This window comes from Eleutherodactylus coqui, chromosome 6 (genome assembly GCF_035609145.1).
Source record: "Eleutherodactylus coqui strain aEleCoq1 chromosome 6, aEleCoq1.hap1, whole genome shotgun sequence".
In the NCBI taxonomy this organism is placed as follows: domain Eukaryota; kingdom Metazoa; phylum Chordata; class Amphibia; order Anura; family Eleutherodactylidae; genus Eleutherodactylus; species Eleutherodactylus coqui.
This window is the reverse complement of record NC_089842.1, coordinates 158,643,856-158,659,418: the sequence shown is the minus strand read 5'-3', so window position 1 is coordinate 158,659,418 and position 15,563 is coordinate 158,643,856. Positions and strand designations below refer to the sequence as shown.

The window sequence follows — 15,563 nt, the reverse complement described above, 5'->3', positions numbered from 1 at the left end:
GCTTAGGAAACTTTGTTTACAGCCTTTCAGCATCTTCATCCTCTGGGTTCATTTAGTAGTTCTGCATAGTTTTCCCGTTCTACGTGCATTTCTCCCCCACTGACGTTTCCTTTAAGTCAAACCTTAGCATCTGGACTCCAGCCATATGTAGCCAATGTGTGTCTCTGTAGACTCTCTGCCCTTCTCACTCAGCTGTCTTCAAAGGCTTCCCTGCTGATTCATTGTTCTCTTCACTTCCTCAAAAATGACTTCCATTCTGTGCATTATTTTTGTAATTTTGTTCCTAGTCCTTCAAAGTCTGAAACTTACATTAGGCATCAAGTTGTTGCTTCAAATACCCATTGACACCCCTAATGTAATTTGATGTTGGAGCCAGTGTTGCATTCCTTTGCATTGAGTGCAGCATTTGTCACTTTTTTTTTTATTCTGTGTTCCCGTCAGATAATGCCGCTCCCTGGCGTTGTCCTGGAATAGCAGGTGAAGCATCTCCTCCCCAGACAATTGGAGTGCTCTTGGGCGTTGCACCCGCTCTCAGCCACTGTCAATTGACAGAACTTCTGTAAACAAATCATTCCATTGCACGTCCCAGCTTGTCTTCCTTGCAGAGCTGCATTGCAAAGGGAATTGAGTCTTGACAGGTAGATTTAGATATGGTATGGTATGGTACATGTATGCACATGCTGACAGCAGTGTGAAAGCATCAGCTCCATGAAGGAGACTAAAGGTATTTTTGGCACAAAGCTTAATAAACTTCTATATGACAGTGGGCTATAGATTCAATGCTGGAGCCTGATCCACTGAACTAGCAGTGTATTAAGTGAGAACATACTCCTGTTTAGCCAGCAGGTTAGGATTGAAGTAAGAGTAGCGTTTAAAGGGGTTGTCCCGCGGCAGCAAGTGGGTCTATATACTTCCGTATGGCCATATTAATGCACTTTGTAATATACATTGTGCATTAATTATGAGCCATACAGAAGTTATAAAAAGTTTTTCACTTACCTGCTCCGTTGCTAGCGTCCTCGTTTCCATGGAGCCGACTAATTTTCGCTGTCTAATGGCCAAATTAGCCGCGCTTGCGCAGTCCCGGTCTTCTTCTTTTTTCAATGGGGCTGCTCGTGCTGGATGCCGGCTCCGTGTAGCTCCGCCCCGTCACGTGCCGATTCCAGCCAATCAGGAGGCTGGAATCGGCAATGGACCGCACAGAAGCCCTGCGGTCCACCGAGTGGGAAGATCCCCGCGGCCATCTTCATCAGGTAAGTAAGAAGTCACCGGAGCGCGGGGATTCAGGTAAGCGCTCTCCGGTGTTCTTTTTTAACCCCTGCATCGGGGTTGTCTCGCGGCGAACGGGGGGGGGGGGGGGGGGGGGGGTTGAAAAAAAAAAACCCCGTTTCGGCGCGGGACAACCCCTTTAAGTCTTTTGGTAGAGCGGTTTAACCTTGTTGTTCACAGAATTTGATGTGCAATGGACAATTCAGGCTTATGAGCGCATTGACTTAAAGGGGTATTCGCATCTTGGGCAAATCTAGCCAAGACGGAAACATACGTTTGTAGAATGTGTCATTAGAAAATGACTGATTGTATAAATCACATTTTTATGTTAAACATTTTTTTTTTTTAAATTTATTCATTTATTTTTTTTTAGGGGGGGGGGGGGATTCTATTTTTGACGTCTTGATCTAAATTTCGAAAAAAAACTTAGTCCTACAGTTTTCACCCTGATCATAGCGCTTAAGACTCTACTGAAAACTTCTCTACAGAATAGAAAGTGTCAGTCATCTCATTATCATCACAGGGAGGATTACAATGAAAGGTAACACCTGTTTATAGGTAACACAAGCTCCACCATTCAAAGAAGGTGATGGTCACAGCTCACCTCACCTTTTCTGCACAGGTCACAGAACATGCCCACTACACTCTGCCATAGAGTTCAATGGGTTAGCTAACGTCTAATGTGTACATGGCCTGTGATTTCTGCTGTAAAGCATCTCTCTAAATGCTAATGTTAACAGCAGCTCAGGCAAGATGGCCACTTCGTAGTCCTATATAATAGAATAAAAAACACCTTTTATGGATATAAGCAATAACCTCAGAAAAGTGGGACAGCGCTCCAGAACCAGCATGAGGGGGAAAAAATGGAAGACGGACTCACCTGGTTTGTGCCGATCCCACAAAATGAGGGGAAAAAATGGAAGACGGGCTCACCTGGTTTGTGCCGATCCCACAAAATGAGGGGAAAATATGGAAGACGGGCTCACCTGGTTTGCGCCGATCCCACGAAACCGGTCACCACAAGTCTGGAAACTTGGTATTTCAAACACTGGAAAGAAAACTTGGAGAGGGTGCTCAAGATGTACCCTACATCTCATATATGACACCATTTATACCAGCGTGAGTGCTGTGTTTTCTCTACATCTGCTTGAGAAGGGGGTGGTATTTGATGGGAACATTACCCTCAAAACTCATTGCAGCTGACTCATTTTTTACCTGTCCTCTATTTGGCAATAAAACCCTGTGAACTTGTGTGATTCCTTTATTGGTTTGTGATATGCATACCTGGATTATAGGGAGGTTGTTGGAGGTCTTCTGTTTCTACCGGACCTCCCTAGGGAAGTAAGTCACCCCTTTTACATATAGTTTGGCTTAATTATTGGAGGTGCATCTTCCTGAGCTCCTTTCCTTTTTTTCTTTCCTTTACACATATAACACAGTGCCCATCATTCACAATAGGAGATGGTCACAGCTGCACTATGTTGGCTACACAGAGCATGTCTAGAACAGTTTCTCATAGAAGTCAATGGATTCCCTCATGTCCACTGTGTGACAGTGAGGCTGCTGTAAAGCATATCTCTGCAGCAATGGCAAGATTGGAGCCCCTACAGTCATGTACAAACAATGAAAAACTACAATTGGGAAATAAAAAATGTTGAAAAATGGAATATTCTTCTCTATCTGGTTTTAGTTAGTAATGGATAACTTTCATCTTAAATGGAACCAGAGTTTTCACAGTGTAACTATTGGGTCCTGCGACACAGTTAAACAGGGGCTGAATCACTCTGGGCTAGCCCCCAACGAAGGTCTGGATCTGCACTCTCTTCTAGCTACATGTATTCTGGAGAAATGCTGCAAAGAGCAACTCTACGCAACCATGCATTACAACAGGTGCAATGTAATGCTAAGTTTAGAGTATCGTCAATGTAGTTTTGTCATGATGTGACCCTGTGTTCTAAAGATAGGCAGGTGTTCTGGTTTGCAGACCCCCCTAGAGTCTTCTATTCTTGTGTCTTGGTGTCATATCAGAAATTGTATAAAAGTGGAGGATATTCTTTAACGAAGACCTGTCATGGGATAAAGTCATTTCAGTTGCCTCCATGGCTCTCCGGCAACTTTCAGTGCATGAGGTGGGCAGTCCCCATTGCTTATACTCAATGGGTGACGTCTAATGTCTATCTCTGCTTGAGAAAAACTTGTATAAGCTGAAACGTTGCATTTTCTGGAATGTTTAATAAAGTTACAATGTGGACATGCTAATATTGCTAAGTATTTTATTCTGAAGTTGTCAGATAACCAATCGGTGAAGTGTCACCTCTTTCTCATAGGTGCTGAACTTGCTTCTTAGGGCACCTATGGATATTAGGTTACCCACATCAGGAACACATAACATTAAAGGGGTTGTCCCGTGAAAGCAAGTGGGGTTATACACTTCTGTATGGCCATATTAATGCACTTTGTAATGTACATCGTGCATTAAATATGAGCCATACAGAAGTTATACACTTAACTGCTCCGTTGCTGGCGTCCCCATCTCCATGGCGCGACTAACGCTGCCTTCTCCTTCCATTAGACATGCTTGCGCTGTTCGGTCTTCTGCTCTGTTGAATGGGGCTTCTCCGGCGTGCTCGTGCCGGAGAGCTGGTCTGCGCATGCGCAGAAGACCTGAGACAATAACATTGCACAGCGATACTCGCTGATGACTCACATACTTCATGACACCAACCAGGACAGAAGCATGTGACAAAAGGAGCACAAAGATTCTCAGCACGTCTTGGTCATCTGTAGCTCATTTTGGACTCTCAGATGTTAAAATATGAAGTCAAGATTGACTGTGGCTCATTGAGTGCTATAGGCCCGTAAGAGAGTGGCGCTACTAAAGGGGAATAAAAAGCATCATTTATCACATAGATGAATAAATGAAATTCTTTTAAAAAAAGATGACCATTACTTTGCATGACCCAGAAGTGTATTTTCTAGTTGTCCCTTACAGAGATGACTTAGTAGGGGGTGACTCCCAGAATAAAGTGGGTATGAAGTCTAGCTCCATGTTAAGGTAGACGATAAGGTTGGCAGAGGAGTTATTTGCCAGCTCATATAATTATTTGTCGCTCTAATGGCTCTCATTCTCACACATGGCAGGCATCTTTAACATCCTATTTATTTACATGGGTCTTGCATAGATTCATCTGCATGCTGCAGAAACAGCACAGATGTGTGGAATGGATTGTCTGTCGCAGAAATTTTAACAAATCCCCTTCATGTAAATGTACTGCTGGGTCTGATTTTTATTTTATTTTTTCCCGTGCAGATTTACCCTCAAAATCCACGGCAAAACTCTGCGGTTTAGCGGCAGATTTCTGCTGCGGATATGCACTTCAGAATAACATGGATCCAAATGCGGATTTAGACGTTACTAAAATCTACTGAATGAACCTATCCTTAGAATTGGACGCTGACACTCTGTATTCCTTTGCATTTAAAAGGGGTATTCTCCTCTCCGACTTCTATTGAATATCCACAGAGTATGCCATAAAAACCTGATAGGCGCGGGTTCTGACCTCTGCCACCCTGGTGGTTTTGGAGGACAGAAACTGCTGAGCGCCCTATGCTACACTGTTTCTGTAACTTGCATGGACTCCTATGGGAGTTAGGAAAACAGTGTAGCTCAATGAAGTTTCCGCCAGCCTGTCCACCTTGTATTCTGCGATGTTCCCATCTCAGTCGTGTTTGGCCAAGATGGCAACATCCCTTCTTAAGTAGTAAATATAAGAACCAAGCCCTGTGTTAATATTCTACTCTGTACCATTCTCCCCCCAGTGTTCCTATGTTAGATATACAGGTCTACTATCACATTGATTCCATTTATTACACTAGATGGAGGTTTTACACTTCTGTGATGCTCTATGGTGCTTGATTAAGGTCCTATTACCATTTCTTTATGTACTACAGCCAGTTTAATTTCAGATACATATATTGTTTTAAACTTTTTTTTCTCTTGATTTTCAGGTGATGACTTCTCTCTAATACAGCAAGAAATCTTCATGGTGAAGGAATGTTTTCACACCAATATCGTGGCGTACTTTGGCAGCTATCTCTGGTACAGTTCACTTTCCCATATTTTTTGATATGGTAATTTTGTTTTTTGTCATTTTATAGACATGTCGGTTTTAGTACTTCATAAGGGCTAATGCCCACGGACAGATTATCGCTGTGGAATTCGCAGTCAGACACCCGCCACGAATTCCACAGCAATGTCCGTCCATAGGCATGCTGGGGTAAACGATTCTCCCAGCATGTTCTATGCTATGCAGAAAGTCGCACGCACGACTTCCAATGCAATTAATGGAAGCCATCCGTTCTGCGATACTTCCGCTGTGAGCACAGCGGAAGTACCGCAAGATTCTGCATCACTGCCCAGCGCCGGCGCGGCACTGTGCATGCACGCCGGCTCACTGGGCGAGGCACTCGTGGCGGATCCGTAGGGGTCTCTGGGGGTCACCGGGTCTGATTCTGCTGCGATATTTCACAGGCGGAATCCGACCCAGCCGTTGGCATGAGCCCTAAATAGTTCCTATTGTAAGGAACACACCAGACAAAACAGACCTAGTATTATGACTAGTGCCAGGCCTGAGGGAACAAAGCCTAGGAGCTTCTGTCTTTGGTGTTTTCTGAATTCTTCTGACCTGCTTCACTTTAGTCCCTGCACTAGATATAACAATGTTGCATGGAGTATTCTTTGGAATAAGCATAGGGTAGGGCACATGAACAACTAATACAGTTTTTGTTTCTACCGGTAGGTAGTTGTATCATGCTGCAGAAGTAATGTTGTTAATGTGTCTTTATACTTAAAGCCCTTTCAAAAGCCGTTTCTTGGTGTTCTCCTATCTGGAAGATCTCTCTAGAGATATTCATCAGTCATGACCTTAAAACCACTGACAGGTGAAGTGAATAATATTGACTGTCTGGTTCAAGTACAGGTAAATTAACTTCCTGCTGGTTAGAAGAACGGTTGGATTTAACTCCTTCAAGTTCTTCTCTGGAAAGTTGTGCCTTTTTTAACAGTCTTTTCGGCTCATTTGCCTGTGCTTTCTCACACCCACCTAGTGGGCATCTATCTAGTTGGTGACACCTCCATACCATTTTTTACCTATTCACACCAAAAGATTGCTGCACCCTTTAGATTAAAATGTCAGCTGTCAAGGGGTGGGAGCAAACAAACTATCAGTTCTTGAAATGTAAGTGTTGGAAACCGGAAAGATGAGCAAGCGTAAGCATTTGAGTAACTTTGGCAAGAACCAAATTTAGGATAGTTAGACGACTAGTTCAGATCACCTCCACAATGGCAGGTGTTAATAGCAAAAGTGACCCAAGGAAAGACAACCAGTTACTTGGCAACAGGGTCATGCGTGTCGAAGGCTCATTGATACACATGGGTAGTGAAGGCTACAATCCGATCTCACAAATTGCTGAATGAGTTAATTCTGGTTATGATGGAACGCTCAGAACACAAAGTGCATCGCAACTTGCTGTGTATTGGGCTGCATAGTTATAGACCGGTCATTTGGCACATTGTTCCTCCTTCCCCTGCTGAAAATGTATATATTGGGAACATGAGCATCAGAATCGGACCATGGAGCAGTTCAAGCAGATTCCACAGCCCACAATCTTATCGACCATCTGTGTGATGTACCTGATAAAAAAAGTCTAATATATGGAGGCTTCACCTTACAACTTGCAGGTCTTAAAGGATCTGCTGCTGATGTCTTTGTATTGTCTTGCTGGATACAATGGGACACCTTCAGAGGTCTTGTGGAGTCCATGCCTTAACGGGTCAGAGCTGTTTTGCCATCACTATGGAGGCCATTACAATATTACGCAGATGGTTTTAAATTTATGGCTAATTGGTGTAAGCTATCATAAGAAGTTCATCCGTCTTCTACTGGACACTTCCATAGTAATATTTCCCTTTTTCTCTATCTTCAAGCCGAGAGAAGCTATGGATCTGTATGGAGTATTGTGGTGGAGGGTCTCTCCAGGACATATATCATGGTAAGACACCATCCTATAACATAAGGATACCATATCTGTCATGGAATTTACAACTAGTGCCAACACAGAAGTTTTTGTTGACCCATACCAATTATTTCACACTGTCAGAATTGGAAACTATCCAACAAAACCACAAATAACGATTTTCCATCATCCCACAAGGGTGAAATGTCCTGTTACTGTTAGCCCAGAATTCTTACCTTTCTGTCATCAGCAGTTATACTGGATAGCTGGAACTGAATTGGAAATGATCTTGTTATGTGGTCATTTACTTTGTTCAGTGGTCATTTACTTTGGGTGTAGTACTCTCACAGAGTTCTAATGGACATAATCTCCTTGTAGAAGGCGCCAAACCACAATCTAGGGTTCATTTTTCATGTGTATTTATTGATTTCAGCATGTAAGACACCCTCTTGCTAAACTATAGGACTTGTTTGACTGACTTTGCTGTGCTTCCGTTTCACATTACCAAGTTGCTGTGGTTTCGGTACTACTTTGGAAATCTTGAGGAAATTTTAAGTTCAAAAGCGGTTATGATTAAAATGAACTTAAAGTCTGGGAGACAGCATGTCAAGACTGTAACCAGCCACATTATAATCCCTCCAAGACCTTCATAAGGAATACATAAAGCCAATTTCCAGTGGCTGAAATTTCTCTTAAAATCTGTCACATATGAACATACCTGTAACGTCTCCAAGACCAGTCGAATTGCAATCTTTGTGAGACTGTATTGTCTTGACCTAAATCAGCGTCATTAGAAGGAGCATTTTCCTATCTTCCTGCCTTCATTTGACCTCGTGGATTGGGCATGTTTAGGGGGAGTGGAGGAAGATGGTCATTGACAAAATAATCTTATGTCCAAGTTATGTCAGAACCCAAGTTTTGAAAGATTGATATTTTACTTGTGAAAGTCTCCACTTGTAACCAAGAACGTTGGTTGATGTTATTTTTCTCCTTGCAGTCACTGGACCGCTCTCCGAAAACCAGATTGCTTATATGTGTCGTGAAACCTTACAGGTATCTAAATCTTTTTTTTTTTTTCTTAATACAAATTTTCTAAATGGGAATACCATTGAAAACTGTTGGTCGACATTGTAAGTTTTCATGGGGAAATAACTTGCTAATGAGTTTGGGCTGCTGTGGTACCTAGCAGGAACTAGTGACTACCTTGGATCTGTGCTCTTCTGCTGCAGTTATACACGTTTCTTCATATTTAAAGCAGTGTTCCCTAAAGTTATAACCAGCTTATATGGAAACTACAAAGCCAAGAAAGTCAGCTTTCAGGGATCTCACAGGTTATACAGTTTAAGCACGGCTCACACCTGTGTTGGAGACTCCAGTTTGGAGTAAATTCTGCGCTATTTTGTCTGATGCAATGCTGGAAGTCAAGACGGAAACCCAACGGGTTGGATCCAGCATGAACTGCTCCAGACATAACCTATTAACTAGAATTGTGGTCCGTCAGGAGCGCTTCATGCCTGTCGTGTGCCAGATCCAACACTCTCTAGTTTTATGAGTTGTTCAGTTCCTACAATAGAGCTGAACAATGGAAAGAATTAGCACTAGTGTGAACCTAGTCTTGGCTCTCTATCACTGATAATGTGTATTATCTTCTATAGAATAACTGGAATCAGATATTTTTTTTCTTTGCTTTTACATATTTTTTAGGACTGTATTTTCAGCTTTTAAAGGGGTTGTCCCTTCTCAACAAATGATCCCTATTCAACAGGATAGGGGATAACTTGCTGATCGGGGGTCCTACCAATCCCAAGATATCACCCCTGTGCGTCCTGCAGTTGGAAGCATCGGAGATAGCCGAGCGCTTGAACTCTGCTCGCTTTGGTGGTCCCATATGCAGTGACATGGCCACCACTATCAAAACTTGAGGAGGCACTGGGGTGATATCCTGCAGTCAGACACCCACCAATAAGCAGGTTATGGAATAAGGGTACTTTAGAGTGGGAATACCACTTTAATGTGAAAACTACAGTAGACAAATGAGGATGTGGATTTTTTTGTTCCTTCCTAATACTGACCCCTATGACATTTATCTCCATGCTTGTTTATTAAATGCATGCAATGTGGCTTGTTTAACAATTACTGCAATGTACTGCGTTTTAAAAACAGCAAATTAAAAACTTGCACTATTCCAGTGTATGCGGTTAAACACCTTTTCACTGGAAGCCTTTGACATTAGAGATTTATTAAATCTGGTGCAAAGGATAATTAGAGCAGTTGCCTATATAACACCACTGGACCATCTTTCCTTAGAACTCTGCTTTGTGCTGTTGCTTTGATATAAATAAAATGACAACTGGGTGTTACCATTTCCCTTGTCAGAAGGATGTTTCCTTACTGACACAACTGATTGGATAATGTGAGAGTATGCTGGGACACACCCCCTGGGTGGTACCACACCATTGACAATTTATTCATTAATTTCTAGCAGTAATAACTGAGGAACAGCATAATGCAGAGGTATAAGAAAAGATGCTCCAGAATTGTTATTGTGTAGGGAGCACCCCTTCCCCTTAGGGCTTATTCACATCTGTGATGGGGCTTTTTGTCTGTTTTTGGAAGAGCAACATGAAATCAAATTTTTCTGTTTATTCCCTCATTTATTGCGATGAGCTTTCAAAAAAAAAGGAATGCTTTTAATTTGCTTTCGTTCCGTCATGTTCTGGTTTTTTTTTTCCCCATGAAATCAATAGCAAAGACTGATACGTTGTTTGTTTAATTTTTAAACAAATGGAAACTTAACGGAACGGAAGCAAACTGAAAGCATGCTGGCTTTTTGTTTTGTAAATGGAGTGCGGGGGGGCGGGGGGGGGGGGGGACGACTTAATTTCCCCCCCCCCCAAAAAATGGAACCAAGAAATGGAAAGCCCTAACGCAGATGTGAATGAGCCCTTGGGGAAATACAGAGTTTGAGGCAATGCTGTGACTTTGCAGGTGACAAAAGTTCACTATAAAAAGCATTAAACCTGTAATTGTATTGTAAAGTATTGTAAAATGAATGTTGTTCATACTGCCAGTTTTACTGCCTTTGTTTGCCTCTGCTCATGCCTGCGTTTTACGTTGTATTCTATTCATTTACTGTAGGGTCTGGGATATTTGCACAGCAAGGCTAAAATGCACAGAGATATCAAGGTAAGGAGAATATCAGTGTAATGTTAACTTAAGGAACTCTTCTCAGACTGAATACATTGCATTAGTGGTGCCCATTCTTTAATAATGCCAAATGTCTCTTGCAGGGTGCCAACATTCTACTTACAGACAATGGAGATGTCAAACTGGGTAACATGTTTTTTCACCTCTTATGTTATATGCAAGGCTGGATCGTCTTTGTTTTACTCCCCTATTTCTCTTGCAGCGGACTTTGGGGTAGCAGCAAAGATAACTGCAACAATTGCCAAGAGGAAGTCTTTTATTGGAACTCCATACTGGTAATGAGATGGCATTTTGTATGTGGTGTTTAAAAACAAAACAAAAAAAACCCCATAAATGTTTAACTTTATCCAATATATTCCAGGATGGCTCCTGAAGTGGCAGCAGTGGAAAAGAATGGAGGTTACAACCAGCTGTGTGATATCTGGGCTGTTGGCATCACCGCAATAGAACTGGCAGAGTTGCAGCCGCCATTGTTTGATCTGCATCCAATGAGGTTTGTTGTTACAAAGTGATTTGTAATCCTTGTTCCTGACTTAGTTGCAAGTGATTGAAGGCCTTTCCCTAAAGGTCCGTTTAGACTCAACGATTATCACTCAAAAGCCATCTTTTGAGCAATACCCATTGTGTCTAAACACGCTGTCATAGTGCACTGTTTATTCTTCGCTGATTTTTAGCAAGCTAAAAGTCAGCGATGACTCTTATCAGCGCTACACACTGAGTTCTTAGTGGGATACCGCTGATGGCATTTTTTTCATCTGGTATCCTGCTCGGACTTCTCAGCGGGATAACAGCTGAAAGCTCCAATAACAAAGCAGCTGTTTTCATATACAAAGCAGCTGCTGTTCTCGGAACTCCGGCTTCGTTTAACTTTTAAGTAGCTAATTAGCTACTTTAATGTTTATGCAAAGATGATCGCTCAAAACTGTCACTCAAACTGTCATTTGAGCGATTTCTGAGCGATCATTTTTCAGTCTAAATGATGCTTAAGATAGGATACAATTAGTAGAACAATGGGAGTCCACCACCAGGGACTCCGGCTGATCAACTGTTCACCAAACTGGTGAACTGAGCTGATGTCAGCAGGAAGCAGACAGCTCTGTTCCCACTGCAGTGGTCCATCTTGGTATTACAGGCCATGTTCTCATTCACTTCATTTTCTGTAGTACCAAATTTGTCCACTGCATTAGGTATGGAGCTCTCTGCTACCTGTAGAAATCAGCTCCATGCACGGGCACACTAGCCTGGCAAACAGCTGACTGGCAAGGGTCTTGAGTGGCAGACCCTCATGATCTGCTATTCATGGCCTATTCTGTGGACAGACTATCAATTCTTTACAACTTGACAATCCTTTTACAGAAAGTGTCCATTGTTTGGTTGTTCACACCAGGGCAATATGCAATGTAAATGTTCAGTCCTCCTAGGAAGAGAGCTGTACTTAAAGGGACACCATTGTTTCAGTATGCATTAATAAAGGGAGTGTCTATCCCCAAAAAATCCCATGCATGCTTTTGTTCTCCTCCACCCATTGTATGGAAATTAGTTTATTATTATTCTGCACTACATCTATATTTGCATGTTTTATTTCCCCACTTAGAGCTTTATTCCTAATGTCAAAGAGCAACTTCCAGCCTCCGAAGTTAAAAGAGAAACTGAAATGGTAAGTACAGATCATGAATCATTTATGTGGATTTTGACTGGAAATCAGCTGCGTATCTGCAGCTGATTTCATACTGTGCAGGGCTCCCCCTCACCTCCTCTAAAGGCTGCCTGCTGTCAGCGCTCCCCAACTTCTGGTTCCCAGCGGCCTGTAGTGGCCTCACCTGAACAGCATCACCTGACCAGTGGTATCGCACCTGACCAGGCCGCATATTAACACATTCTGCCGCAGTTCTCCAGCGCGGCCGATTCACCCAATCAGCTGGCTGGAATCGGCACATGTGACTACACAGCGTGCACGCGGATTGCCTGCAGCAGCCGTGTGCACTACACAGTACAGTTAAGCAGCCGTGTACTACACACTACACTTAAGCAGCACGGGGTTAGGGTTTACGGTTAGGTTTACGGTTAGGTTTAGGGTTAGTGTTTAGGGTTAGGGTTAAGCTTTAGGGTTAAGGTTTAGGGTTAGTGTTTAGGGTTAGGTTTAGGGTTGGGGTTAGGTTTAGTTAACCCTAAACCTAACCCCGTGCTGCTTAAGTGGAGTGTGTAGTACACGGCTGCTTAACTGTACTGTGTAGTGCACACGGCTGCTGCAGGCAATCCGCGTGCACGCTGTGTAGTCACATGTGCCGATTCCAGCCAGCTGATTGGGTGAATCGGCCGCGCTGGAGAACTGCGGCAGAATGTGTTAATATGCGACCAGGCCACTGGGAACCGGAAGCTGGGAAGGGCTGACAGCGGGAAGCCCTCGGAGGTGGTGCAGATTTTGACTGTTCTTTTAGATGCGGAATTTGCTCCTGAAATTTACGCTGCAGACATTCTGCAAAATTTCCGCAATGTGTAAACATACTCTAAGTCAGCTTGAGGTATGCTGCTACGTGCAGAGTGGCTTCAATAGTAATAGTGTCCCCTATAGCAGCCTCAGTAGTAATAGTGACCCCCACAGTAGCCCCAGTAGTATTAATATCTCCTATATCCGCCCCAGCAATAATGTTGAACCCCACAGTAGCCCCAGTAGTATTAGTATCTTCTATACCAGCCCCAGCAATAATAGTGACCCCCACAGTTTCCCCAGTGGTATTAGTATTTCCTATACCAGCCGCAGTAGTAATAGTGACCCCAGTAGTATTATCACTCCCCTATACCAGCCCCAGCAATAGTAGTGACCCCCACAGTAGCCCCAGCAATGGTAATGACCCCCTCCCCATCAGAATCCCCACCAATGGTAGTGACCCCCACAGTAGCCCCAGCAGTGGTAGTGACCCCCACAGTAGCCCCAGCAGTGTTAGTGACCCCCACAGTAGCCCCAGCAATGGTAGTGACCCCCACAGTAGCCCCAGCAATGGTAGTGCCCCCCCACAGTATCCTCATTAATGGTAGTGACCCCCCCCACAGAAGCCCCATAGTATTAGCACTTCCCTATACTCGCCCCAGCAATAATAGTGATCCCCACAGTAGTCCCATAGTGTTAGCGCTCCCCTATACTTGCCCCAGCAATAATGGTCAACCCTACAGTAGCCCCATAGTATTAGCGCTCCCCTATATTCGCCCCAGCAATAATAGCCACTCCCACAGTGACCCATAGTATTAGTGCTCCCTATAGCAGGCCAATGACCCCTACAGTGACCCATATACTTACCCTCCTCTTGGTCTTCACAGCACCGACGATCCTCTCAGTGCTGCTGAGTGGGCGGTAGTGTGTGTACACCTGCAGCAGCGCCTTCTCCCCTCTGCTCTCGACTCCTCTCTAGCGGAACCAAAGAGGGGGGGGGGGATCCTGGATGCACACACTGCCATCAGTGTGTGCATCTAGTCCGCGGTGCTGCAGAGTGATTACCGGGCAGGGAGCTGGGGCCCCCTGGCCGGTAATCACTTCAATGGTGACCAGACATCACAAGAAAGTGGAACAAATGCCTGTCCCACTGGGGTTGGGCGGAAGGTGGAACACAGGGTCCCAAAGCAGGACTGTCCCACCTAAATCAGGTCGTCTGGTCACCTTATATAAACAGATTTGGATACTGTTTGTATGCTAAGCCTGATACCTGTGTGTCAGGTTGTTCGTGATTTTATAGCGCTACTAGGAGTGAAGGGTGACTAGTAACAAATTTCAGTTATATTTTATTCTATAGACTCTGCAGATTTGTATTGTTTGTACATGGCTTTCCTATAGCCGTGAATGGAGTTTGTAAAACAGAACGAAGCGTCTCACACCTATGAGACTACGATCCACAGTATTTACATGTGAAAACATGCATAACCTGCTTACTCATTTAGAATTGGCACTCATCCTTGATCCCCCTGAACAACTTCTGTCCATTCTTTTGCAGGACACCGATGTTTCATAACTTTGTTAAAGTTTCACTTACCAAGAACCCAAAGAAGCGGCCCACTGCAGAGCGGCTGTTAACTGTAAGTACCAATTCTGGGGTTTGTATAGTTCAAATAACAATGCCATACAGAGCAGCACATCCACTCACAACCAAAGTATTTTCTGACAGTTCTTGGTGGGAGTCATGAATTAAGACTCCCACCAATTTCCAGAACAAAGGGGCTGCAGAGCTGATATCAGTGGGATTTCACATTCTATCAGCTTCACTCACTGACATGTCTCAGTGATACTGGAGGAACTGTTTTACTGGGGAGGGGTGTAAATTTATGCACTGCAATCTCCCATATAATGTCATCTTTAGTGGCAAGTCAGATTTAAAACTGCACATCTACTGTGGCTTCAATGTTAGCCTTTTAAAGATTACCTGCTGAATGTGGTTGTATTTAATGTACTGAAAAACGTATAATAATTTTTTAAAATGGGTTGGTGAGAAAAAGATTGCAATTGCACCATTTTTGGGGTGGTTTCATTTTTTGGTGTGGTTAAAAATGACTTCCTAATAATGTGTTTTCTTGTTACCATTTTGGGGCAAATATGCCTTTTTTCATCACTTATGTTTTTTATTTTTTAAATAGACAGTGTGCCCACTATGAATGTAAATAAAAAGTGAAAAAAAAAGTAAATTTCAGCTCCCCTCACAGAAAGGGATCCATGAGGGCAGCTGAAACTACTTACCCACATCCTCTGTGATGTCCTGCGACGATCTGGTCCGAAAAGGACCTTTGGCTGTCTTCTGTGCATGGGCGCCTAAGGAAAAATGGCGGCGCAGGCGCAGAAGACCAGATCGGCGCGGGGAAATTGAAATCTCCTGGCTCCCAGCTACTGAAGGTAGCCAGGAGGTAGGATATGTCACCAGAGACCGCAGTGACTGTTCCCCGTGCCCAGTGGATAACAGCGATCATTTAAAGCAAAAAAAGAAAAAAATTAACACCCCCCCACCCCCACCCCCCAAGGATGCGGCCCTCTTCTTCTTCTTTTTTTTTTTCTTTCCATTTTCGATTTCCCCCCACCCCCACCCCCCTTTTAA

General features: G+C 43.5%; 1 protein-coding gene across 1 annotated transcript in view; it reads left to right on the top strand.

Moving 5' to 3' along the window:
* MAP4K5 (mitogen-activated protein kinase kinase kinase kinase 5) overlaps nucleotides 1-15,563 on the top strand; it is a 111,259-nt gene that overhangs the window by 47,348 nt on the left and 48,348 nt on the right. Inside the window, exons 3-11 of the mRNA XM_066608074.1 lie at nucleotides 5,278-5,368; nucleotides 7,256-7,320; nucleotides 8,282-8,337; nucleotides 10,423-10,470; nucleotides 10,575-10,617; nucleotides 10,694-10,766; nucleotides 10,853-10,984; nucleotides 12,086-12,148; nucleotides 14,475-14,556. Coding sequence (XP_066464171.1) covers nucleotides 5,278-5,368; nucleotides 7,256-7,320; nucleotides 8,282-8,337; nucleotides 10,423-10,470; nucleotides 10,575-10,617; nucleotides 10,694-10,766; nucleotides 10,853-10,984; nucleotides 12,086-12,148; nucleotides 14,475-14,556 — 653 coding nt within the window. The remainder of the gene's footprint in view (nucleotides 1-5,277; nucleotides 5,369-7,255; nucleotides 7,321-8,281; nucleotides 8,338-10,422; nucleotides 10,471-10,574; nucleotides 10,618-10,693; nucleotides 10,767-10,852; nucleotides 10,985-12,085; nucleotides 12,149-14,474; nucleotides 14,557-15,563) is intronic.